Here is a 27584-nt window from a genome sequence, read left to right as displayed (position 1 = left end):
TTAATGGCAATATTTTTTGCTAGAGTTCTATATGCATTTCCTAGGGCTACAGTAACAAAATACAACAAACTTGAATTGCTTAAGACATCAGAAATGTATTCTCTCACAGTTCTGAAGGCAAAAAAGAAGAAATTAAGGTATTGGTAGGGCCATGCTCCCTCTGAAGTCTCAGGGGAAAATCCTCATTTGCCTCTTACTAGATTCTGGTGTCTCCTGGCAATCTTTTGCATTCTTTGGCTTGTAGTGGCATCATTCCAATCTCTGTTGCTTTACCACGTGACTATCGTACCACATGACACTATCTCCTATGTCTCCTCTGTCTTCAAATCTCTCTCACTTTATAAAGACACTAATAATTGGATTTTGACCCACCCTAATCCAATATGACTTCATTTTACCTTGATTGTATGTGTGAAGACCCTGTTTCCAAATAAGGTCACATTCACAGGTACAGGAGTTAGGACTTCAAAATACCTTTTGTGGGGGCACATTTCAACCAACACTATGTTCCTACTATCTTGAGACACCACCATAAGTGTAATGAAAATGTATCCTTCACATATGAAATTTGTACCACCTACTGATTGCCCAACTCTCTGGCTTTATTCCATTAGGAAGAAAATGCCGGTTGGTATTAGGAGTGCAGTTTGTGGGCATGCACAAGAAAGTTTATTGGTTAATATAAAGGTTGACATGCATTGAGCTCCTTCTTTGTGGCAGGTCTTTGCTTGGTGCTAAAGATACAAGAAAAAAGCACCAGTCTCTACTTCAATGGGGCTCCTTCTGGTAGTCTGAACTGGTTCAAAGACCTCAGTCACAGTAACAGCCTTGTATTAATAAAGTGAGCAAACCAGCTATCCTCATCAACTTAGTCAGTAAAAAAAACTTACAAAAGACCTCCATTAAATACATAGTTTTTTACTCATAAGTTTTTGGAATACTAGGGGAAGGCAACATGGAAAGCAAATCAGATGGAAGAAGGGTAGGGTTCTCACCAGCCATTTTGACTTCCTTGCTTCACCCACCCATAACCCCTCACCAAGTAGGAACCAGAGATGTTTGTTTTGCCCCAAGGTGCAAACACACTTATCACCTATACTTAAGAGTTACCACTGTAGGTAAGTCCTTATTCCCAACCACTCTGGACATGCTTTATACAATTACAGGATTGTTTTAGAATTAGAAAGGTAAGAGATTATTTACTGTCAGAGTCCAAACACCCCATTTTTTATAGGTGAAAGAAGGCTGAAGAATGTGACTTGACCACAGCTATGCAATTATCATAGTCAGTACTGTAAGCTGCTTGAGAGTAGTCACTCTGTTTTTGGTGACCTTTATATTCTCAGAGACTAGCGTGTGCCTAACACATAGTGAGTACTCAGTAAATGTGTGCTGAGTGAATGAAACAATAATTTGAATAATGAATGAATGAGTAAAAATACCTCTTTAAAATACTTTTTCTACTGTCATAATGATCTCCAATTTTTAAACAGATTTAAGATTCTCAAGAGCTTCAAGATAGTCTAACAAAGGTTCAGATATCAGCAGTTACTCATGTGCTGTTAAAACTTAATTACCTAAAAGAGAATTCTTTAGCTTGTGTTCCAGATTATGCAATACTCAGCTTCTGCTCTCAACATTTTTCTGGTCTTTAAACGTCTTGCAAATTAGGCAGAGGAAGAGGATCTAAATCACTGATCTTGCTGCCTGTTCACTCAGCAAGCCTTTTACAATAGCTGTTATCTGGTCCCAGCTGTTGTGCTAAATTTAGGATTTTGGACTATACGTAACTGTTCTTTCTGTCTCCCATTACCAAGGTTGATTGAGAAGCAGTTGTAGAACAACTAAAACCTCAGTTCATAAAAGAAACTATATAATGTAAAATCAATAATATTAAAGTCAAATACACCGGAGTTAGCATTTGTAGCCATTAACACAGATTAAGGAACTGTTGCCATTTGTCAGTTTCAGCTTTGTGATGCCAGGCCATTTCCATGAAATGAAATGTTGCCCTTCTGAATGTTCTGTCCTATTTGACTAGATACAGTCTTAGGGTTAAGGTTAATAATGGCAGTTGCCCATGTAACTTTACTGTACAGATCAAAATATCTAGAAAATATTACTATTTCTACAGCAATAACTGAAATAAATTTCATTTATTTGCTAGATCTGAGGCAAAAAAATGCAGTTTCCAATCTTGTACTTCACAAAAACCTTTCTGATGTAAAAGCAATACATACTGTAAAACTTCAGAAACAAAGACTACACAGCAAATCACCTTTAGACCTGTCCTAATACTTTCCTGTTATTCTTGTATGCAAAATTATTTCTTAAAAAAAATATTATGAAACCAAAGAGCATTGCAAATTTTGTACTTCTCTCTTTTGAGCTCACAACCCTATGTGTACTTAGTCTATAAACTGAGAAGCTAATAGCTTCGGCCCTTGTTGGGACTGCTTTTTTAAATTGCAGCAGATCCTTGTCATCTGTTTGTGTTTTAAGTGATGACACAACATCACAACACGAAATGTCATCATGTCACCTTGTTCTAGCACAACAACAAAATTACAGCTCCCCAACAATAACACGGTGTCAAAAGGTATCCTGCTATGAGTCAGTGTTTCAGATGTTATAAAAGTTATTTTTAGCACAGCGAGTGCCTCCGGAGCTTGGGTTTTGAATCCTAGTAAATCTCTAGCGATTTGGGAAAATCTAGGGTGAGAGGGACGTCTTGTTCTTAAACTCCCCCCTCCCTGACGTGCATGGCTGCTCACTCTCGCGTCCCGGCCACATTAGACCCAGGGTCCACCGTGCGCTGCAGTCTACTTGAGGCTCGATCACAACTCTGCGCCAGCATCGCGGGTGGAGGAGGAGGAGACTATAATTATCCTCCACGTCTGGGGCAGGCCCTCGGATGACTTCTCTCCAGCTACCCTCTGCTCTAATCGCGCAGCTTCGACTCCTGGTCCCAGACGCGCCGCGGCCGGCTCTCTGTGCAGGCAGAGGCCCGCGCGGCGTACGCGCCCCGCGCCTCTCGGGCGCCCGGAGCTGCGCCGCCCCTCGCAGCGGCCATCCAGCGCGCTCTGCCGTGGGGCACCTGCACCGAAACCCGGGACCCCAACCTAGCGCCCCGGGTCTCGCGGGCCGTTGCCATAACAACCGGGCGCTCGCCGCGGAGGCCGCCGAGGAGGAAGTGACGAGCGGTGGGTTGGCTGTTGTCGGGCCACGTGATCTGGGCAGTATTTTGACAGGGCAAACAGCAGAGAAAGAACTGGGCGAGCGAGGGGGACCGGGAGCTAGGGCGTCAGAGCTGGAGACAGCGGGCGGGCGAGGAGCTGGCAGCGGCGCGGGGCAAGCGGGCCGGCCGGGGCGAAGGGCGGCCGAAGCCCGGGGGCTGCGGGGCTCGGGTGCCCGCCGGGCAGGACGAGGGGCTGAGCGCAGGCGGCGGAGCGGGGCGGCGGCTGAGGCGGGGGTGGATGGCCACAGGGGCGCCGGGGAGCCGCGTCGGGCTTGTAGTCTCGGGCCCCCATGGTCCCCTAACGAAGCCCCGGGGCCGCTGCGCGCTGCACACCGCTTTCGCCGGCCTTGCGCCTCTCGGAGTCTGAGGCTGGGAGTGTGATGTGAGCCGCTGGGCAAACGGCGGAGAGAAGTGCCAAGAGGAGGGTTTGGGACGGGAGAAGAGAGTGAGTTAGTCAGCAGAGGTGGGCCGAGGGAGCCATGAAAACAACTCTCCGCTGGGGAGAGGGGCGGGCACGGCGCTCGGTGCGGCGGGGCTGAAGGGAAGGCAGGCGCCCGCAGCGCGCCGGCTGCGCCGAGCCCGGCGAACGCCCGGCTGAGAACACCCTCCCGGGGCCGACCTCAGGCCTGGCCGCGCAGGGCTGGGGGTTGGCAGGCGTCACCCGGACAGCCCAGTGGAGTTCGTTTAGGGCTGGGGGCTGGGCGCGAGGAGATGGCTCGTGTTTCTTTCTGACCCTCCGATTGTGTAAACTTGGCCGCGGTTGCGGTAGGAAGGCTAGCCAGAGGGTGATTGCACAGGTGAGGCCCCGCGGGGCGCGCGGAGCTCCTGGCGTGGCGCTAGGGGTCTTGAAGAATTCCCTGAGCCCAGGCGCCAACCAGGTCGGAGAATTTCTATACCAGTGACTGCCGAGGTGCCACTGTTTCCAGCGGCTGTTTTTTACAAAGGGGTTAGTTAGCTTGTGTTGCTTGAGTCCTTTTTTTTTTTTTCCCTTGCTTGTACCTCCAGGTTATAAATAGATCTTCCTTTTGGTTCAGAGACGCTGTGTCAAAGAAGGACACTTTGGCCTGGAGAGCACAGGGGCGGGGAAGATGGGTGCTCGCTCTGGAGGAGACGGGGGAGGCGGTGCAGAGGGAGTTTTGCTTCTTTCAGACCTGCCAATGGTGCTGTCACCGCAGTTAATGCCAAGAAGAGGCCTGTTAACAGTAGTTTTCTTGCAAGGTCCGGGTATTAGAGCAGGACCAGGTTAACTTTATTTTGATCTCCTTTAGCGGTCTGAAAACGGAGCAGTAGCCATAGAATCAGCGGCGAGCCTGTTGAAAGAACCCATACGTGTATTTCACACCACTCTGGGTGGAAATCGGATGTGAAAATGAAGCCAGACCGAGGTAAATGATTTATTTAAGTGGGATTTTTTTTTTTCTGGGCCCCATTTTAGAAGTGTTAACCTAATTCCGCAGCAGGATCAACTCCTGTGTATTACACATTATTACTTGTTTCTATTACAGATTCCAGCTGGTGGGGTAGAGGAGGGCACATGGAAGAGATCTGGATGGGAGGATACATTCTGGAACACTGTTTGTAAAGTAGTAGTTAGAAGAGAGACTGTAGTGTAACTCAAAATGAAATGGTTAAGAACAGCATTTGTGTCTGTTGCCACAATACCATTTTCGAGTTGCATTATTCATTCTTAGTCAATTTCAACTTGAGAATTTGAACGAGCTAAATTGAGAAAGTTTAAGATTGAGTTGACAATTATTGTTTCGTTATTATTATTACTGCTTTTATTAGCTGATTTTTATGTTTAGGCAAACTCTAAAAATGTGCAAAGTACTCTAGGGCCTTATTCAGTATATCAACATATGGACAGTTAGGGCTACTGAAATGCCTAGGAATAAAACCAGGAAAGGTGGCATTTCCTTTCAAAACCTGTATTTTCAGGATTTTACTTATCACATATCAATCTTCTTTTGGTTAATGACCAGGACCAAGTTTAGAAGATTTTAATGCAGTAGTAATTAGGAGTGAAGACTTCAGTCAGATGAGGATTTGAATGTAGGAAGAGGATTATTGTGTTTAGTAGGAAGTTGAACTAAGATGGCAGGGTTCTTTCCAAATCTAAGACTTTACAATTGGAAATGTTCTTCTATGAGTTAGTTAGGAAGACATGATGTTCAATCCTCATATGAGTTAGATGTTTATTTTTTAAAAAGCTATGTTTTACAAGATGGGTATGGTTATTTTTTTCCATATCTTTCAAAGTGGGTAAGAAAGACAAATTTTCTTTTCTAGTTAAAATATGTCTTTGGTGATAGTGTCTTATAAAATATGCCAGAATGAAGTAGAGAAAGCCAGACTTAATTTAGTGGTTTAAATTAGTTTTAAGTGTTGGCTGTTTCCTGAAATCAGCTATGTATGCATGAAGTACTAATAAGTGTGTTAAGTATATTGCTACTAAATAAGCAGGTTGCTTGTGTAGAATCACAAGTTTAGACTTCTGGATTACATCAGTAACTTTTGAAAAATGGCACCAAGATCAGTAATTGCATCTCAGAATAAACAAGCAAATAAAATCAAAGTCGTTATTTGTTTTGCATTTTTTTCTTGTTAAAAGTTGATTTAAGTTTGTAAACACTTTAAAAAATAGTATTTGTACACATCTTTATTTAGCCAAAACTAGTACTAAACACAATAAAATGTTAGATAATACTGATATATAGGTTACTAGGAAAAATTTTATTCATCAAGGCTTTTAAAGAAATGACTTTTTAATTGTACTTTTTTTTAGTATTACAATGTAAAAATGATGGGATTGCAAGTTTAGTATTGTGATTGTTTTTCATAATAATAATATGAGTCTTTAGTCCCATGGCTTTCTTTTGACCAGAACCCAGAGTAAGTAATATCTTTTACCCTGAAAAGTAGTATAGAAATACTGAAATAAACTTTTCACAAAACATGCTTACCTTTACTATGCGCGATGTGGTCTTGCATTTTCTGTTCTATTTCCATTTTTAAAAATTGCTCTCACAACCCATTGAATTAAAGGCACAATTATGGGCAAAACTTAGCTAGGTTACAATACTTCATATTTTTCTACATTGGTGTCTAAGAATGATTCTATAGAGTGAATTTTCTGGGTAATTGAAACTTAACTCTTTAAATGCCAAAAAAAAATATTTTCAGTTGTGATCATAATATGTGGACAGGCCTCTAAAATAATAATGTCTCCTTGCCCTTTAAAAAAATAAAAGAATATACAGAGTCTATGTAGTTTAACCTTTAGTTGAAGATAAAGGGACATTGTTACGAATTTCAACTTTGTACTCTGTCATAATCTAGAAATGCCCTGAAGAAGTATTTAAACATGTGAGACTTTTTTTGCCTCTAGCTTAAACCCTTCAGTTTTTTTTTTAAAGATCTGATTTTAAATTCCCATGCTGTCAGCAGTCTTTAGTGCTAATATATACTTATTCTTGCCTCCTTTTAATATTACTGTTTTTAGTCCCTGGGCTAGAGAACTAAATAACTATGCTTAATACTGAGTTCTCTATAAAATGAGAGTAAATAAATAGGAGAATTTATCAAATAATTCATTCTGACCTGACTAAGTGTGTGAATTCTAGTGTAGATTATCTAGTGTTGATATCTCTGAGATATTTGCTTATGGTGGAATATAGTAGTGCTTCAGAGAGTTTCTAAATAAATTCAGTAGGAGCCTCTTACCCTACACAGTTGGGTGTGGTAGTTGGCTGGCTAGTTGAAAAAGTCCGTTTAAGTGAAGAATCATAAAGTAACAGCTTTAATTATTTCACCTGTCTTGATGTAGGGCCCAAGCTTTTTTGGAGGGGGGGGGTGAAGTGGGGCCTGTTTTTCAGAGTTAGATATGCTCTTTCTTGTATAAACTACACCAATAATGTACTCCTAAGATTTCTAGTTTTGATTTCTTAAAAGTGGATTAAGACTTTGCAGAGCAATCTGAGGGTGAGATCTTTTACACTAAAGTTTTTAAAAATCTTTTAAATGTTTCACACAATTTTATCAGTCTCTTGGGTGATGTAAGTCAATAGGAATTTGTTTTGGAGGGAGAGGGAATTTATGTTCATCAAAATATGTTTTTTTCCAAAGCATTCAATATAGTTTTCACAGGAATAATTTTTTACACTCATTTTATTGGTTCATGTAGCATTTAAATTAGTTGTTATAAATAGAGTGGCCTAAACAGGTTTGGGAGCAAATACCAGATTCTAGCTATGCATATAACTCAAATAATAGAAGTAGAAATGTGCAGGCAGCTAGAAGTGCAACCTGAGAACATTAGTGTCTGTCAGTTTGCTTTTATGGAGGGTATGGAAAGCATTGGTCAGTTTTGCCTATTGTTCAATTGAAAGTCAGGAGAGATTCTATCTTACTTTCAGATAATGAAGATGTTACTGTACAGTGTGATAACTACATTTCCAGTAGTCAGTGGTATTTTACTGTAGTATGGGGTAATTTTTTTTTTTTATTTTTAAACATTACATAACATTACTTTGGCAATGCTGCCAAAGAGGAGTCTTTGATATTGTCATTAGCACAGGCCTTGGAATCAGACTGGTGGTTGTATCCATGTCCCATTACTTGCTAGCTATACAATTTTCATCAGTTTACTTAATCCCTGAGAGCCTCAGGTTATTTGTTATTATAAGATGGGGATAATTCCAACTTCTCATAGTTAGAATGAAATATGACGGTGGTCGGCACATAGTAAGTTTTAAATGGTAACTTTTATTATGTTAAGACATTGTAGATGTTTTTATGTTGGTCAATTACAAAATATGTTCAACAGAGGTAAGGAAATAATCAAATGTGCAATGACCCAATACTGTTTTGTTTTGTTTTGTTTTGCATTCATAGTGTTCAACCTAAGGCTCAAGCAGATTTAATAGGCTTTTGATATATAGTTATCTGAGAAAATATAAAAGCTACAAAATGATACTTGACATACATGTGTAATTTATTTCTTTATTGTTTGTTATTACAATTGTAGCTTAATTTTTCTATTTAGGGGTTGACATGAGTGGAGTAAGCTTCCTGGGACTAGATTTTTAATGGTGTTAACTGCTGACTAAAGTCAGGCAGCTGGAGAGGTTAAGCAATGTTATTTTGCCTTGTACTCAGGATATAAAGCATGGACCTGGTGCTAGGTAGATATTGAATGCCCAGTGTTTCAAGAGCAGTCAAAAGTGAGGTCTTTGCGTAGAAGTAATTAAAACATTTTATTTTTTCACATTTAATATTTATTTGTATTATTTGTTTTAAAATGTATGGTATTTCTAATTTTACTTTTGAATGAGTGATAAATATTTTTCCTATAAAAATATATTTCAAATTAATAGAATATAAGCTTATGTTTTGATTTCAAATATCCCAGAGGTCCTTGAAGTCCTCTAAGTTTATGATATTGTATAGTAATCTAAGTAAAATCAAAATCTGTTTAATTTTAAAAGATAAATGTAATTTGCTATGCTTTATGTTTTGGTTACAAACAGTTTTTTCATCAGACATTTCTGAGTATGTTAGCTGTGCTTACCAACTGTTATGAAAGATTAAGGCCTGTCAAATATAGTAAATCATCAATAAATTAGTAATTTAAACATACTGTGTTTAAACTACACCAATAATGTACGCCTAAGATTTCTAGTTTTGATACGCCTAAGATTTCTAGTTTTGATTTCTTAAAAGTGGATTAAGACTTTGCAGAGCAATCTAAGGGTGAGATTAAATTCATATTTGAACACAAATTGTAGGCCATTTATGATTCCTAAGTAAAAACTTAGTGTAAAACCTTTTCACAAACAAAATAGCAGTTTGATTTTTTTTTTTCTTGAGTCAAAATTGAAAGGAGTACTTATTATATGTGTTCCTCCCCAAAATTCATACGTTGAAACCGTACCCCTCAATGTGTTAATATTTGGAGGTGGGGCCTTTGGGAGGTGATTAGGTCATGAGGGTGGAGTCCTCATGAATGACTTAGTTTCCTTATAAAAGAGGCTGAAGAAAGCCCTCTCATTCCTTCCACCATCTGAGGTTATAGTGGAAAGAGCAGTCTCTGAGGAAGCTGACTCTTACCAGACACTACACCTGCTGGTGCCTTGATCTTGGAATTCCCAACCAAAAGAACTGTGAGAAATAAATTTCTATTGTTTATAATCCACCTAGTTAATGGTATTTTATTAAAGCAGGCTGAATGGACTAAGCCCCTTTTTTATTATATTACAAATTTAGGCTTTAGCCTTAGTGTTGGAGTGGCTTATGAACTTACCTAGAGTATAATGCAACCCTATTAACCTCAAACAATTCTGGGCAACTGAAATAGGAAGAAAGAATGGTAAGGACTAGAAAAAATAGCAAGGGAATTAGTTGTGTTGCTTATTTGCCAAGAATACTTATTATTAGCTAATGTAAATCCAACAATTGAAATGATAAATATTGGAGGGAAGAAAAATGTTGCCTAGATTAAATAGAGCAAGCTTTTACTAAATTCTCAGGTGGAGGTGGTGGTGAGTAGTATTAATAACAGCTAACACTTGTATATACTCTGTGCCAGGCACTGTTTCAAGTAGTTTACATGTATAACTCAATTAATTCTCATGGTTTCTCAAGGAAGTAGATAGTATTGTCATCTCCATTTTATAGATAAATGAAACTGAATGAGGAAGAGAGGTTTGGTAACTTACCAAAGTTACATAGATAATAAGAGGGCAAGCCTAGATTTGAAGTAAACTCAAGTACATGCTCTTAACCCAGTGACTGGCAGCAGTAAGTTATGTTAAAATATTATAAGATATTGGAACCAAATTGATTTAAAAATAGGCTTGAGGAAAGTGCAAAACACATTTGGGAGGGATTGTGATCTTAGAAAGCTACTTACCTTCTCGGTGCCTCACCTTCTCTGTCTTTACAGTGGGGGAAGTCATAGTGCCTTCCTTGCCTTTGGGTTATTTTGAAGATAAAATAAAGTACATAATGTGCTAGAACAGGGTCTAGCACATAGTGAACATTCATTTATGAGCTGCTTTGTTATTGGAATATTGTAAATTAAGAAGTTAGTCCATTTAGAAAAAGCTAGGGAGGACAAAAGAAAGGGGCTAATTCAGCTGTAAATGTTTTGTGTATTCACTGTGATCGCAAGTCAAAAACTGGCGACTGTTGGTCTGTTATCCATTTATACTGATGGGTACTGACATCAGTAGCTGTCAAATAATTGCTGGCTTGATACAAATTCTGGTATTAGATACTAAAGGGATTGACAGAGAGTTGCCTTGTCTATGTTTTTGCCTGTTATATGGTAAGAAGGAAATGATTAGTGGATGGAAAACTGTCATTTCTTTGTAGGATGAGAAAAAAGATAATTGGAAAGCAGAATTGAAAGGCTAATGTGTGTATAGAGAGACTGACTTAAAAGGTGATTTCCTTTTCAAAAAGTGAAGAAACCCATGGGGCCTGAGCATTCTATACCATGGGCAAGTAAAAAATTAGTTGTTAAATGGAGAACATTTATATTTATTCTTTCACTCTTCTCAACTTTGTACCTGATTATGGCAATGTTTTTTCCCCATCTGAGGCTAACTATACTAAATAGGGAATATTAAACTTGAAATTCTAACTTAATACTAATTTTTTTTTTTTATAATGCAAAAGCAAAATTATAGTACGTGGAAATAGTACTTCTTTCTCAGTAGGTAAACCAAAATCAACTTGTTAATAGTTAATTCTCTTTGGTCAGATGGGTGAAAAATCAGAATTGTTTCTTCATCATTATGTTTGACTTCTTATTAAACTGAAACAGATTGGGTAAAAATAACAGTAGCTAGTCAAAATATTAGACAATAATCAATGTGGAACACCAAAGACACCTAGCAACAACGTGAATAGAGTTTTCTCCTATTTTCATTTTCATATACAAAACACTCATCCAGTAAAATTTTAATAAGATCTTTTGTATTTCTTCTCCTTGTTTACCATCCCCATCCCCACTGGCCCCTTTTAGGTTTTTGATTACCACTGAGGGCTTTGTATGCATTATAACTACTGCCTAAAAAGCCTTTCTCCCCTGTCATTACGTGGGTAGCTCCTGTCATCCTTCTGATCTTGGCTTAAATGTTACTTTTCAGAGGGACATTCTCTGACTACCGTATCTAAAATGCTGAGTTAATGTTAGCGTCTATTATTTATTGAACTAGATGTCCTTAGTATCTCTGTGTCTCAGCAGTTTGTTTCCTTCATAATGTTTACCACATTCTGTAATTTTTTGTTTGTTTGTTTATTGTTTGTCTCCACAACTAGATTTTAAGTTCCATGAGTCCAGGTGCTTGCCTCTCGTTTACAGCTGTATCCCCATCCCCTAGTAGACAGGCCAGGGCATATACGGTTGGTGCGTTGTGGGTGCATATGTATTGGTTGCAAGAATGAATAACTAGTATGTCTCAATGTTTGTGGAGCAAATAGGAATGGAAGCAGATAGTTAGTAATCATTGATTGTTTTACTGGCACCCACTGAAATTCTGAGAGTTGAGGGTTTTGTTTGAATTATGATATTAGGCTACTAACACAACTTTATACCCAGTTAAAAAATAGATTCAAAATGCACATGCCCAAAACTTACTTAAAGGAAAGTTATATTTTTTAATTGATTAAATATCACTGGATTGAACTAAAATGCTGTACAATAGGAGTGGGCAAAAGTTGTTTGACATAGGTGGTCCTCATCTGATTAACAAATGATCCACACACATTCATTTGCTGGAAGCTCCCTGTCCTTCATCCACCATGCTGAATTTGCTATTTCAGTGTGTGTGAGAGAGATTAAATTGGTTTAATGAAGAACTTAAGGTTTGTGAGTACAAGTAGGGTAGGTTAATAGGAAAAAGACCCAAAGGATTTAGACCTTAGATTTGGGACACTTTCTGTCACAGGTTCTATGACATGGGTCAAGTCTCAAACCTGTTTTCTTTTCTGTGAAATGTAGTGGTTCAAAGTGTTGCTTTTGAGCTTTAGATGAGATAATGCATCAAAGAACCCGGTAAGCTGTGAAGTGCTGTATATGTTGACTAGTTTACCCCATGGGCAGGATCGATCATGTGTATAGAAGAGCAAAGGCCAGGTGCTGCCAAGCACAGCCAGCTGCATCTTAGTTGAGGTTGCTGTTTAAACATATCCATTCACATAGTGCCTGTTTTTTTCTATTTTTAAAGTTTTCCCTGTTACCCTGACTGAAATTATGCCAACTAGAGATACATGTAGATTAATAAATATATATGTAAATATATATTTTTGAGGAATATTGAAATGATAGCCATATTTTGGCATAAAATTAGCTTCAGTGGATCCTTTTTAGCAGTGGGCAAAATGCAGGAAAGAGCTAATATCCTAAGGCTTTAGAGTCAGACTTAGATACAAATTCTAATATCAGCCAAATGACCTTGAGCAAATTACATAGCCTGTCTGAACTTCAGTTCTTTTTGTTCTAACACCATCAACCTTAAGGACTGCCGAAGGGATGAACTGAGAACCTATAGTTCCACACCTAACATATGCCTAGGACAGAACAGGGATTGGTGAGTGTTCTGCTTTGAGGATACACAACTTTATCAGCAGCACTGAGGAACGTGTTCTAGTGTTCTTTTGAAGGCAAGTCGTAATAGGCACAAGAAATCTACAGACCCTTACTGTCTGTCACTTTGAACTTTGTTTTCTGCAATATACAACTAGAGGAACTCAAAACCAGCACTGAACTACGCATCTGTAATGTTGATGCAGCGGAAGAGGGAAAATAGGTGATCTGAACACACTAACCATTCCTGGGTGATAAAACACCATAGTGAGAATTTAGAGCAGTGTTACGACAGATTGGTGTGGGAGTGAACAATAGGAGATTAGAAAATATTACAGTGGTGAGGTGGTGCTCAAAATTGCTTTTTTTTTTGAGAATATTACCTAGGATTGATTTAGTGCTTGGAGCTTGGCCCTTCTGCTTTTGTGACCCAGACTTGTTCCATGATGTGTCAATGGCCTTTATAGATTAAGAAACCTTCAGTAGGGTAGCCTGGGAATCTAGTCATAATTCAAGTTATTTATAAATAATAATATTTATTCCAAGTATGGCAATCACTTGGAATTTAAAACTTGTCCCTTTTGGGAGCACAACTAATTTATAGTTGGGGATTAACTATAAATGTAGTTTTCATTTCTTATTTTCCAACTTACCAAACATATTCTTGAACGGAATTAAAATTTGGTATTAATATCTGAAATCAGACCATTAAAAAACTTAATTCTGACATCTAGAAAATCCTATTACATTTTTTAACCAAATCAGCAATTTTCTTTTGTGAGAAGATATCATGTCACATTATCTAATGGGTCATTTCTATTAATTTCAGCATTTGATTTGGCAAATTTCCTCTTTTTTTTGAGGTTTCAGTATTAAAATTAACTTTAGTTCAAAGCTCTATATCATATTTGGTATACTTGATGAAGAGATACTGATACACAAAAAATTCTGATTTATTTTACAGAAGAATTGGCCATAGGATTTCTTTAAACTTCCCTACATTGCTTGCTCTATAATTTAGATATAATTTTTTAAAAATTAAATACCCACAGAAAAATTGGAATCATACAGTTAACATCCAGTGCTTTTTCATAGATTAATTGTGAACATTTAACCACTTCTGTTTCACCTTTCTCAACAGGTAGGTAGATTAGTTAGATAGCTAGACAGACATAGGGGTTTGTTTTTATTTTTTGTTTTTATAATTTGAAAGTGACAGGCATCATGACAGTTCAATCCTGTGTACTTTGATATGGAACTGGCTGGTATCAACATGTGAAGGTTGATTGCATACATTTATTCCCAACTTTGTATCAAGTTACTTGCTTGAAATCAGCACTGGTAGCAGTATTTACACCTTGGAAATGGGCTACAAACCTTGGTTTTTTTCCCTCTGGAGAGCTAGTTGTTAAACATTTACCTGCAATGCAGTTATCACACTCAAGAAACCTAACTCTGACATAATGTTAGTATCTATTACAGTTTATATTCACTTTCCCTAGAGGTCCCAATATTGTTTTTTAAGGAAGTAAGTTGCTTCCAGTTACAAAAAGGGAGTTAGATCCTGATGTTGGACAATATTTAGGAAGGTTTAGAGTATGCCATAAAAATATGTAAAGTGGAAGTAAAATTATTGGCTTTTGGGGAAAAAAATTAGGTCATGTAAATAGGGCAGTTAAGATTTTAGCAGATACTTCCTTATTTAGCTTTCTAAAAAAAAACTTTACTTGGACAAAGTAAATTCAAGAGAAAAATGAGCATTGGTAAAATTCCAAGATTTTTTTTCAATTGGAAAAGAATTATATTTTGGATTATATTTGAATTGGGAAGAATTGCATTTTTGATTCTAAAGCCTCATCTACCTCTCTTGACCTCATTTCTTAGTACTCTTCTAAGGTTCCCTTCACTCTAGGCCTATCAACCTCACTACCAGCGCCGGCACCGTCACTGTGGTGCCTTTGCATACACTGTCCCCTCTTAGAATGTGGGTCTCGGGACTGTTCTTCATTTGACTTTCTGCTCAGTTGTCACCTTCTCGGAGAAGCCTTCCCAGACAACTCTATCAAAAAGAATACAGCTTTTTTATTCTCTCTTTACACTTATTTACTCTTCATAGTCCTTAGCACTGCATGACCTGGTGTTACGTATTTATTTATTTGCCTTATTGTGTTTCTCCCCAATAGGAATGTAAGCTTCAAGAGAGCAGGGCCTTAATGGAGTTTGTGCACTGCTGTGTTTCCCCATGCGTCGACTGGTGCCTGGCATTAGTAGCTGCTCAATAAATATCTATTGTTGAATTAATGCTTGCATGACTTTTAGTATCTCTGTGGTGTAGCATAAAACCCATTACTGGAAAATTTTATACATTCTTTGTCTGTGATTTGTTAGTTTTGTGACCCTAAGTATTAACTCTCTAGTGTCAGTTTTTGTTTCTAAGGATATTTATGCCCGCTTCTCAAAGTTACTAGGGGATCCAATGAATTAACTACACAAATATACATAATACAAGACATGTGGTTACTGAATAAGTGGTAAAAGTAATGTCTGATATCAGAGTTCATAGCTGGGGGGGTAAATTTCAGGACAAAAACTGTCTTTTGGTAGAGCCAGCAGCTGTGTTGAGCCTTAAAAGACAGGTATAATTTGAATAGATTGAAATTTGTAGAGATTGAGAGGGGGAAGGACTGGAAGAGAGGACCTTATGAGCAATTGAGATGGTCAAGGCACAGCAGGTAGACTGTGAATTATAGGGGTTATTTAGGAATGGACAAGATAAGGATTTTGAATGTCAAGCTACGAAGTTCGTGCTTTATTCACTTGGTAATGAAGCACTATTAAGAACTTTGATATGATTAAAGAGAAGAGTTTGGAAGAATAATTTGGCAATATATTTCTATTATTAAATTTCATTATAAACCACAGAGATATTGAATGTCTGAGTCTTAAAATCAATCAAAATTACATTATGATCTGGTATTATAAAAATTACCTGACACTCATCTCTACTGTTGCCTAATCTTTTTTTTCCTCTATTTTCCCTTTGCTACCATTCTTTGTATACATGAAGGATTAATGTTTCCTTTTATGAAAATTATTGGGAATATTGACATGGCACACATGATAATACCATTAGCTATTGTTTAATGATACATTTTGTCGGAGTAGTAAACTGCACTATTTAAAGTAGCTGTGTGTTAACAACAAATAGAGGGGAGGAAAATGGAATTCAGTTGGAGATTCCTTCTCTCATTCCACATAATTACTGGCAGAAACTTAATAAACTCTGTAGGGTTAGAGACCCACGTACCTTCCAACCTCATGTAAGCTATGAGAGTATGGAGACTCCCATGTTACTGATAAGCTTTCCTAAGTGTATTAATGAGAGTATGAACATATGTCCTCTTCCCCACCTGACCAAGCAAACACTTTCACACCAATGCTTAAAGAAAAAATTTAGTTATAGAAGGGGTTTGTTTAAGGTACTGTGGTAGAATGAGCACAACACAGGAAATCTTAGATTCCATTAGACATAACTCCTTTCTTAAAAATTGTTTCTATGGGCATGAGTGTTCTTAAGTCGGTATAATCACTTCAGAAGTTGGAATAAAGAACATACCTGCAAATATACTGGAAGTGTATTCAAATCTTAGTAATTATTGTGTTGCTGGGATGCTGGTCCCAGAGGCATATTTCTGTAGTCCAGCATATGACAACCCTGGTCTGTGCTTTTTCTTATATTGAAGAGTTCAAGTATCTGCCATAAAACTCTGAATGGCTAACAACAACAACAAAAATCCTCAGGTTATATAATAGTATAGATTAAATTCCATTATGAAGAGCTCAGGTCATGAAATGTTTCTGTGACTCTGAGATTACAAAGTCATGCTATTGCTAGAATCAGAGTTGGAAAGGTCCTTAAAGAATGTATTTTTACAGTTGAGAAAATATAATACCCAGAGAAGTAATCTGTCTAACTAGGAAAGTACAACTCCCATTTCCTGCTAGCCAGTCAAGTATTTTCTGTGCCACACTACCTCTCGCAAGGGCACAACTGTCTCTAGGTTCTGGCACCAGAAATTACATAATTATCAGTCAGCCTTCCTCAGGGAACTTGAAAGAAACAAATGCTAGGTGATTATAGTTTAACATTGTTCTCCAAATAATATGTATATACTTTATAGGAAAAAAAATCAAATGGTAATAAATGGAGTCAAAGTGAAAGACATATTTCATCCTTGAAAGTAGGATGTTAAAAAGAGAAAGGAATATAAAGTAGAAATGTGAAGATAATGTCTAAAATTTTAAAATCAAAAAATCACAGGGTAAGCTTATTATTTAGAAATGTAGAGGAAATCTGCCTTTAGTTTTGTTGTGTGAAAAACATGTGTAGTAATAGTACCTACTAAAAGGGCTGTCATAATGCTTAAATAAAGTAATCCGTGTAAAGTACTTAGAATATATTGGATTCTGAAGAAATAGTCAATAAATGTTACCAATTATTGTTAATATGTCTTCAACAAGTACACATTCTGAGTGCTCTGGAGGAAACATACAAAGGCTAAGAGGGTGACTGACTGAAGCAAGGAGAAGTTCCATTTGGTTAGGATGACTAGGTAAGGCCTCTCTGAGAAACTTATGTGGGGACAAGTAAGAGGCAGCTGTGTAAGGAATGAGGGGAAGAACATTCCAGGCCAAGGGAGTACTATGTGCACAGTTCGTGAATTTAGAAAGAACCTGGCATGCTCTAGGAGCTAAAAGAAGATCCGGATGCGTACTACAATTTATGCTTCCTTCATTTGTTCATTTTAGACTGTGTTCTTCACTAGAATATTTGTTCTCCAAAGGGCAGGGACAACATCTGACTTCTTTCCTGCTGCATCCCTCACACCTGTTATGGTGCTTGGCATGGAGTTGGCATTTATTAGATGCTGGAAAAAACGTTTTTGTGCCTATTGCATGCTTAATCACTGTCAGTGTCTTTTGGGTGAGGACTTATCTTTCTCTTCCCTTCAGACAAGAGTAAGCTAGGAGGCAGTGAATGCATATAGTAACTTTTTAAATAAAAGAACATTTGAAAAAACTGACACATTTGTAAAGTATTTCAAATATAAGACATGAATTTTATGTATTGACTTAGTAAGTTTCATGGGATAGAAAGTGTTCACTTAAAAAATTAATTTGGTTGTTTTGTGTTTTTGGATGTGAATTCATCCATGTTGACTTGAAAAAGTTTTTTTTTTGAGGCACATAAAGTGCACAGATATTAGTGTATATAGTTCAATGTATTTTGACCTCTGTACACTCCTTTAACCACCAGCAGATCAACATATCAAACAGTCTCACTAATTTTTTTCCCCTTCACCTATTTCATCCATCCCCCTGCTGCCCTCCCCTATGGCAACCACTAGTCTGTTCTCTATGTTTATGAGTCTGTTTGTTTTGTTTACTTGTTCATTTGTTTTTAAGGTTCCACATATAGTAATTTAAGTTAACCATTTTGTATCTCTATTTGTACCATGAAATTCAGAATTTTGAGGGGGATGGGCCAGATTAATGCTACTGGAATGGCCCTGGTTTATGCCTGTTACCCCTGTGTCCAGTCCTGTTTCACAGTTGTCTCCTTTTACTCTAAGTGTGTCACTGTTTGGACAATGAATTTTATGGTCACTCTAATTATTAGTCATTTTGCTGTCTGTACTGATATCTTCTCTTACTAATTTGTATTCCATTCTGCATTTAGATAAATATACCTTGAGACAGACAGTTTGCCCCAGTTGTGTTCTGTAGGGTATTGCATCTAATATTTTGTAATTTATGTGGACTTTTGTACTAGATCAAATGATTGATGACATGGGATGCTTACTTTGATGCAGTGTAAAACACTTGGACTTTGATTCAGAAATGCTTGATTTCTAAAATGTTTCTACCAAAATGCACATATTTTGACAAAATGTTCTTTTTATTCATAGTCATCTGAATTCTTATGAATAGTGCCTTCTGCTATAAATACTAAATTAGTGATTATATAATATATTGGTTAAGTGACATCATTTTTAGAATTTACTGTTAAGTATACTAAAACTCTAGACATTTGGATCCCTTTCCTTTTCCTTTCTGAAATAATCATTGAGCACCTGCTCTGTGTGTGGCATATATATGCTGGAAGTATAATGATGAGCAAGAACTAACACAGCTTCTGGAACTTGTAGTCAGAAGCGGTCTTTCCTGAGTCAACAGACAAATCAGGACTGGAGGTTACTCTGTGCTGTTTCGGAAGAGCACAGGTGGTGAGTAGTGGAATTAGCCCAAAGGTAAAAAGTGTCAGATGGCCTACACAGACTTATAAAACTCCTACATTCCACTATCCTTTTCCAGTTGTGGTGGTCTGAAATATTTTATTTGGGTATAGGGAGCGTGTGTGCGTGCATGCATGCATGCATGTGTGTATGTGTGTGTGTGTGTTGGATGTTGTGTTTTGTTTGGGAGAATGAGGAATAGAAATTTATTCTCATTAAGTCCAGGTTTCAGTTGAGGTGCTCAGTTCATGAGGCCTTATTGATTTTCCCCTCTAGGTAACACAGCTAAAACCTTCCTAGTCTAAAAGGTTAGAAACTATTGAGGTACTCAGATGGTAAGCACTTTTCACTGGCTTACTGGGTGAAATAACTGTATAAACTGAAATTGTGTTGAAAAATAGAGAGCCTTGATAGATTGACTGTAGCATTTCTGAGAGGAAAAAGAAAACTCTCCCACTGCAGAAAAAGGTATATTCAGTAGTTACAGAATTTGTACGTATTGAAACCTTAGGGATCTCTGAACATCTGTGTCTCTAGTAGCATGGTGTCACCTCTAGAAAGAAGGGTTTGTAGAACTGAGTGGTGGCAGCCTGTGAGGTGCATGTTTTGTTTGTAAAATCTCTAGCAACTACTTCTTTCTCAAACTCTATTTAGTGAAATAAAACTCAGTATCAGCCTTTATTTAACATGTGCTCCAAAGTCCATGTTGGTTGAATGTGATACCTAACTGGGGACATTGTAGGAGATGGTAGCAATGAGAGACAGTATCACATGGATGAGTGGCTTTAAAATATTTTTTGACTGCCCACAATTACAAAAACAATTGATGTTTCTGCCCCATTATGACACTCCCTCCCCACAAACAGAAGTCATTACTCAGTCTTGCTCATGCAATGGTAGATGAACTTTACTTTCTCCTATTTTATTTGAAAGGAAAATGATAGTCCCAACCCCCTTAAATTTATTTCATACATTTAATCCTACAGGTTGTTTTAACATTTAGAAGAACTGTTAAGACCTAGGTTCAAGTTCTGGTTTTGTCACCTGCCCTATGTAAACTTGATCAAATTACCTAACTTCTCTGAGCTTCAGTTTTCTTGTTGATTAAAATTGAGATAATAATGGTATTTATTCTGTGGGTTTGTTGTAGTGACAGAAGTAAAGTGGTTGTTCCAGGAACTTAATAATTGCATAATCAATGGCTATTCATATTCTCTCCAAAGTTCAATAGCTTAGGGAATTGAGAGTGGTAATAATAGTGAATGTTATTCATAAGGAAATTAATTCAGTTTTAGATACATTAGAATTTGAGGTGGTGTTTGTAGCCAGATGAGTTTAGTCACACCATTCATAAACAAGACTATAAGAAATAGTTTGAAATTAGCAAATTTTTAAAAATGCAAAGAGCATTCAAGCTTTGAGAGCTTGATTGAGTCTTTCTTAAAGTTACATGAAGTTTAATTAATTCTGTGTAACTATTTCACTTTACCAGACTTTTGCTAACATGCAAAATCTGCCAGTTGTATGAGTATTGGCATATTTAGTTGAAATAATGACATCTACCAGTGATAGGTAGAAAAAGAAAAACACAGGACTTGGAATTAAACTTGGATTAGGTGATTGAATGAGGTAGCCCACAAGTTGCCCTAATCTTTATGATTTAGTTTCTTCATCTGCAAAATATTCTTATCTCACAAAGTTATGATTGTCAAAGGGATAAGTAAATGTAAAATACTGTATCTCCATGGAAATACTGTTAGTAAAGTATCAGTTTATAAGAAGAAAAAATTCATGATTGGCTCCATATTTTTAAGAATGTATTAAATATACCACTCTTCGTAATATAACAACAGGAGACTAACTTCCCACAACATGTCTTTAAAGAAATAGGAGTATAGGTAAAGGTGAACTAATGTGCATCTTGGCACACATTTTATGTAAAATGAGGTATCAATTTATAAAGACTAAGTACTATAGGATATTAAAAATGAATTCTTATACCTGATCTTGATGCTTATTAAATCTGACTAGTATGTGTACAAGATATTATTAGACCAAGTGTTTGTCCGGTAGCTTAGATTATAAATAACCCCTGTTCTAGCTCATTTTAAACAATGTAGTATGAAATGATGCCAAAAAACAGGCTAGAACATTTTCTTCTCTGTAAGATCTGGGATTTTGTAAACAAGGCTCTGCTCCTGGAGCTAATCTAGGTCATCATAACCCAAAATCTTTTGAAAGATGAGGACCCCAATTAAGCCTCTAAGTACTTCTTAATTTTAAGAAGTATTTTAGCTCTCAAATACATAGTGTTTTTGGATTGCTATTTGGCTTATTTGTACCATATCATAATGAATACAAATCACTGGGTAATCATTTCAGGAATAATGATTGTGAGGTATTTCTCTGTGGGTAGAAATTAATGTAAGTTATTATGGCTTAATTTATCCCAGTACTGACCTAGCAGAATAACATTTTGTTTTTGAACAAAAACTCTGATTTAATGAGAAAAACCATTAGTTTATACTTTCCTAATTTCCAAAACTGTTAACAGCATTACTTTTGGCTGTTCAGTCTTTCTTGCAAATTAGTTATTGAGGTGTGAGGTGCTGTTAAGGATGACATTATTTAAGAAACTTAAGAAATATCAGTGTCATAAAAATCTTTCTTTGGTAGTCAATATTTAAGTTTTATCCCTATTTATTAATATGGGATGCCACTAATATATTGCATTTTATTTGTTCAGGGGTGTGTGTATGTATGAATGAATGTATGCATGCACATTAACCATTTGTTAACATCCTATAGACTTGATGTTTACAAAGGGAAAGAGGAAACTAAAATTGCTTAAAAACCAAGTACTGGACTAGGTAGCTTATATCTCTTACAGAAATTATTATTCTCACTTTACAGAGAAATTAACTCAGTTTAAATAACTTAACAGCAGAATAGCTCGTTAAATGGAAAGAACCTGAACCCCTAGACAATCTGGCTTTCTCAAGTATATCTTACTGCTTTAAGGGATCTTTCCAGTAATGAGGTTGGCTTTTGTGCAAACATGTTTACACTGCTATCCCCTAGAAGACCACCAATGATACAGTATATTTTTTGTGCAGCACATTGTTATTTTCAAAATAATTTTATCATATCCTTTTTGATCCTTACAACATACCAACATTGCAGGCAAGAGAGAGAGAGAGAGAGAGAGAGAGAGAGAGAGAGAGAGAGAAGGATTCCTGACTTAAAAATCAATAATTTCAGAGAAGTGCTTAATTTCACATAGTTGATTAGAAGTAGAGTTTAGACTAGAACCCGGATCTGTGATTCCTGGTTCAATATTCTTTTCTACTTTTCCTATTTCTCCAGATTAGGTAGGTGATCTGTGATCATGAAGTATTGAAGTTTTAGACACTGAATCTTTTACTGGGTCCTCATGTAGTCATCACACTACAGCTTTAGCCTGGCTCCTTGTTTAGCAGTCAAATCCTGTTTTCCTGTAGAATGTAAATGACAGGTTTGAGGTGCAATGGGGCTATAATTGTGGTTACTGAATGAATAATAAATGGAAAATGTTAACTTGAGATTTCTGTATTTCAGCTTTATTCTTGTGGGATGCAATATTTGCCTTATGGAAATATGTAAGAAAGGAATTGTTAAGGGAAGGATAATAGTGGTTAAGAGCATGCGTGTTAGATTTAGGAAAACCTAAATTTGAATCCTCACTTTGCTTACTTAGTTCTGGTTACTTGGGCAAGTAACAAGCCACTTTCCTCATTTGTGGGGCTAAGAAGGGTATGTGAAAAGGTTAGCACTGTACCTATCCCATGTGCCTATTTAATTGTACCTCTTAAGGGTTCTTTTTTTCTACTAGCAATATTTTTTTTTGTTTAGAAAGTCTCCAAACTAGCATGATTATTTCTAAAGTATCATAAAAAGAGACAGTTCCCAAATATTTGTGCTAGAAGCATAGATGATCTGAAACAGTTGATATGAAATTTTTGTTTTATATTTGGAATGTGTAGTTTAAGAAAAACTGCTACGGAAGACCCACTTTCCTATTTATTAATATCCTTAAATATTAGGATAATATAAATAATTTATATTTCCTAAACTGATCCATTTGGAGACCACAATTATGACCTTGCTAGACTGGGTGCAGGGGAAAGGGTTTTTCATAGTTGGGGTTTGAGAATTGAGAACCTGGGACTAGCACTTTAGACTTTCATACTGTTCAGATCCTTAACTTGTAGACTGTTGAGATCTACAAAGTAGGTGATGTGCCATTCTGTTATAGCATGCCCATTTTTTTTGTTGTTCTTTTTTTTTTTATTAAGGTATGATTGATATACACTCTTATGAAGGTTTCACATGAAAAAATAATGTGGTTACTACATTTACCCATATTATCAAGTCCCCACACATACCCAAATGCAGTCACTGTCCATCAGTGTAGTAAGATGCCACAGATCCAGTATTTGCCTTCTCTGTGCTACACTGTTCTCCCCATGATCCCCCACACCATGTGTACTAAACATAATACCCTCAGTCCCCTTTTTCCTCCCTCCCCACCCGCCCTCTCACACCCCTTCCCTTTGGTAACCATTAGTTCATTCTTGGAGTCTGCTAGTCTGCTGTGTAGTATGCCCATTTATAGTTTTGTGTACCAAGATGAATAAACCAGGGAAAAGCAAGCATTCTTCAGAATTATATAATACACTATTTTGAAATTTATTGGAAAATTAGCATCACAGAGGAAGCATTTCACTAAATAAATCTCTTAGTTGGATTTTACTTTCTCAAAGGTGGCATGTCTCTTGTGGTACATTTTATTCTTTTATAATTAACAATTGTTTCTAACTAAATTTAATGTTTTTTCTACAAGTTTTCTTTGTACATAATAGTTTTACATTATAGATACAGGATATCATTAACCTTTAATTTAAAAGTTTAAGGATTATAACTGAAAAGATTCCAAAACAACTAAGGGATTATATATTATCACTCCTTTTTTGAAAGATACAGGAAAAGGTTAATTTTGAATTATAAAGTTATCTGCCCCAAAATATAAAAACTTTGTATTTCCATTGACTTCTAGTTATATGACTTGATTAAGTATACTTTTAGAGCTGATTTTATTATTTGAACAATGCAGATAATAATACTTGTTTTATTTACCTCCCATAGTTATGAAATTAAATCATATAGTTTATGGAATATAAATTGGGCATGGTGCTACGTAAGCAATAATGTAGACAAACACAGTACTTACCTTTAAAGCCCTTACAGTGTGGTGGAGGAGAATGTCATTAAACCAGTCATTTTGCAAATAATTATTTAACAATCTGTGAGCTAAACACTAAGAAAAATATACAGGATGCCTGAGACTGGTCTTAGATCAGGGAAAGCTGCCCTGGGAAAGAGAAAATTAAGCTGAGACTTATCAGTTAAAGGGGTTTTGGGAGACCATTCCTAGTAGAAGAGGAGTAGTACTTGCAAAGACTCCAAGTTTTGAAGAGGCTTAAGGGTCCTAGTAACCAAAAGTCCAGTCTGGCTAGTAGAGAGTATCCTTTAGCCTTCACAATAGCCCTATGAGCTAACTCCATTTTACAGATAAGAAAATTGAAGCCTAGAGTGTTTCAGTAATTTGTATAGAATCTTACTATTTGCAAATGGCATCTTCATGTTTTGAACCCAGGTTGTTCTGACTCCAAAATCCCTGTTTGCCCCACTATGCCATTCGTTCGTTGAGTTACTTATCTCACAGGCTGGCTGTGCTCCCAAACACATCTGCCCTCCTGTTATTCTAGAGGGCTTAGCAGCTCTCCCTCCGGCTACTTGTGGAACCAATGATCAGGGTTTTTCTTTATAATAAGTATTAATGGGATTGAACTCTTCTAGGTTGTATACTGTGTACTTTTACTTGTATACTGTAGAACTCCAGGGATCCTAGAAGCTTTTTTCAGGGGTAGGAGTCTTGTGGATTCTGGTGCTGATAGGAAACTGCAGTGTTTGTGGCCTCTCTCAATTAAAAATAGCCTCCTGATGCTCATGGGGTACTTTAATAACGCCCACGTTTCCATCAGCCTCTGCTTCCTACCCCCAAGACACTCTGGATAAACAAGATCTGAGTAATAAACAGTGTGCTTCTGCTGCAGACTTTTCCTACTCCCAGAAACGTGTCCTGTTTAGAAACCCAAATCTACCACTAATGTGCATTTTATTGGAAAAATGCAAACAGAAAGAGTTCCATTGCTTTAAAAGTTTGAAAAACACTATCCTACTTTATATGATGTCCAGGGGAAATATTTCCTAAGTGAGAAATTTTTCTAATTCTTCCTGTCTGTTTATCTCCCACTACCTGCATTGACTTCTCAAACATCTTTGTAAGCTGGGGTGGGATTTTTGTTGTTCTTAAAGTTTATGGAGATAGTGTAGATGCTACATTGAAGTCCAGTGTCTGAAACCTAAAAAAAAATCCATGTCTTCATATCCCCATAATTTCATGATAAATTAAATAAGTGAATTGAGACTAAACTTTTTTTTACATATGAAGAGACGTTTTAATGCAAATACCTACTTAAATCTTTTATTCTCAGAATTTACTAATAAGTAACTGATTATTTCCCTTTTTAAATAAATCTTTTTCCAATCAATCTGTTAACCTCAATTTTTCTTGTCCCCTTAAAAGACACTGCATTAATTTGGGTGGGGGTGGGAGGACACTATTTTAGGCCCTATCCCATTTTAACTATCTAACAGGTTGTGTTTTTCTAGGAATTTGTGAAGTTTGTTGTGAAGTAATTCATAGTCCTAGGTAGATGGAGGTTGATGCTTTATTCTGATTGTAAATTTTCCTATTTCTGTGTGTTCAGAGGGTTTCAGTTGGTAGAACCTGATTTACTTGAAATGTGAAGTAACAAATTGATTCTCTCCACCACCTCTTTCTGTCCTCAGTTTTATGTGAAACACTGACTAAAATAAATGTTTGCCTTATGAATTTCTCTTTTTTAAAAGCACCCAGAGACACACATTTTCAGGGCTCAAGCTGTAATACTTTGTCGTTTTGTTCTGTTCTTTCAAGTTGCCTAAACACAGCTGAGTTGGTAAGAGAAGCAAAGACAACATGATAGTGCTGCCAAGTAGACAGGAAGCTGTAGTGGACCTAGCAAGCAGGGGCGGCTGAGCACACCCTCCGTCCAATCAGCTCTGAGTGCTGTTGCTATGTGCGCTCTTACTCTGCTGCCTTTGTGAAAAACCTTACACAGAGGGAAGCGGAATCAGCACCCACCGCTGAACATTTGTTTTAACCACTGCAGACATCTGGATCCCTCAGTTACTGACTATACAGCTATTGACAGCCAGAAGGCAACTTCTTTTATACAAGGATTCCAGTATGGTTTTCAGTGGAAACAAAGGGCTTCAAAGAGAAGGTGTGTAATGAAGTGTTTTTAACGGCTTTATTTTTAAGCTTCCAGTTTTCTGTAGCTGTTTACCAGTTGTGGTGTTTGCTTTGCATGGATTTTTAATAAAAAGGTGTAGAAAAATGATCTCACTTTGAAAACCATTTAACTTAGGGAATTTTGTTTAGCTTCATATAGCCGTTTTTTTGAGCAGCATTGCTTAAAGATTATTAAAATGCTAATCTGAACAATGAGTAGGAAGAAACCAAAATACAATGTGCTCACTTTAATGCGGGGAAAATATGATAATAATGGGAAGCTGGAAGTGTTAACTGTATTCGGGGGCAGGAGGTGTTAAAATAAGAACTGTTAAGGAGAATATATTTAAAATAAGTTACTTATTTTTAACTGAAATTCATTGTGTCTGAATTTGACAGAGATTGTCAGAATTTAGCTTAGAATTTTGATATACTTTGAGGTCTTTTTATAAAGGTTTTCTGAAGATGCTATGTCAAAATATACAATCTTTTAATTATTTGATCTGTTGGCTAATTCTGTGCAGTTCAGATAAAGGATAGTAGTATAATCCAACTGCAGTCAGTGTCGTATTCTGTTAATGTCCATACAGAAAACTGAAAAATAAAAAGGATTTGGAAAACAACATACCACCCGTGGTATATATTTTAAAATTTAAGTAGTCCTTCCATTTTTTTATTGGAATATAGTTGATACACAATATATATTGGTTTCAGATGTACAACATAGTGACTTGATAATTATATACATTACTAAATGCTTGCCACAGTAAGTGTAAGATACCCCTGTTACCATATCCAGATATTACAATGTTATGGGTTATATTCTCTGTGTTGTTAAAGTAGTCCTCTTAAATGTAATAATTCCATACCTGACTTAATACTGAACATATAGTAAAATTGTATTAAATTAAACCTCACTAATTCAATATTTGTAATAATTGAACATTATATGGGTTACGATGTGTTTTTATGGAATCTGGAAAAACTATCCCACTGATTATAGGAAAGTTTTAAAAAATG

The 27584-nt window shown here is 36.8% G+C and overlaps 1 protein-coding gene across 7 annotated transcripts in view; it reads left to right on the top strand.

Annotated features, from left to right (window-relative positions):
• The first annotated feature begins 2784 nt into the window (after positions 1 to 2784).
• ATOSA (atos homolog A) overlaps positions 2785 to 27584 on the top strand; it is a 95677-nt gene continuing 70877 nt past the window's right edge. Inside the window, exons 1-2 of one of the 7 annotated variants that reach the window (XM_036917746.2) lie at positions 2785 to 3203; positions 4507 to 4623. In XM_036917746.2, the coding sequence (XP_036773641.2) occupies positions 4608 to 4623 (16 nt within the window). In that variant the 5' untranslated portion in view covers positions 2785 to 3203; positions 4507 to 4607. Of the gene's footprint in view, positions 3204 to 3305; positions 4185 to 4506; positions 4624 to 25067; positions 26557 to 27584 lie in introns of those variants that run through there. The other 6 variants (XM_036917745.2, XM_036917744.2, XM_036917742.2 and 3 more) reach the window with 6 other exon arrangements.

Source organism: Manis pentadactyla, chromosome 11, assembly GCF_030020395.1.
Source record: "Manis pentadactyla isolate mManPen7 chromosome 11, mManPen7.hap1, whole genome shotgun sequence".
In the NCBI taxonomy this organism is placed as follows: Eukaryota; Metazoa; Chordata; class Mammalia; order Pholidota; family Manidae; genus Manis; species Manis pentadactyla.
The sequence above is the reverse complement of the archived record's forward strand: the minus strand, read 5'-3'. Positions and strand labels throughout refer to the sequence as shown.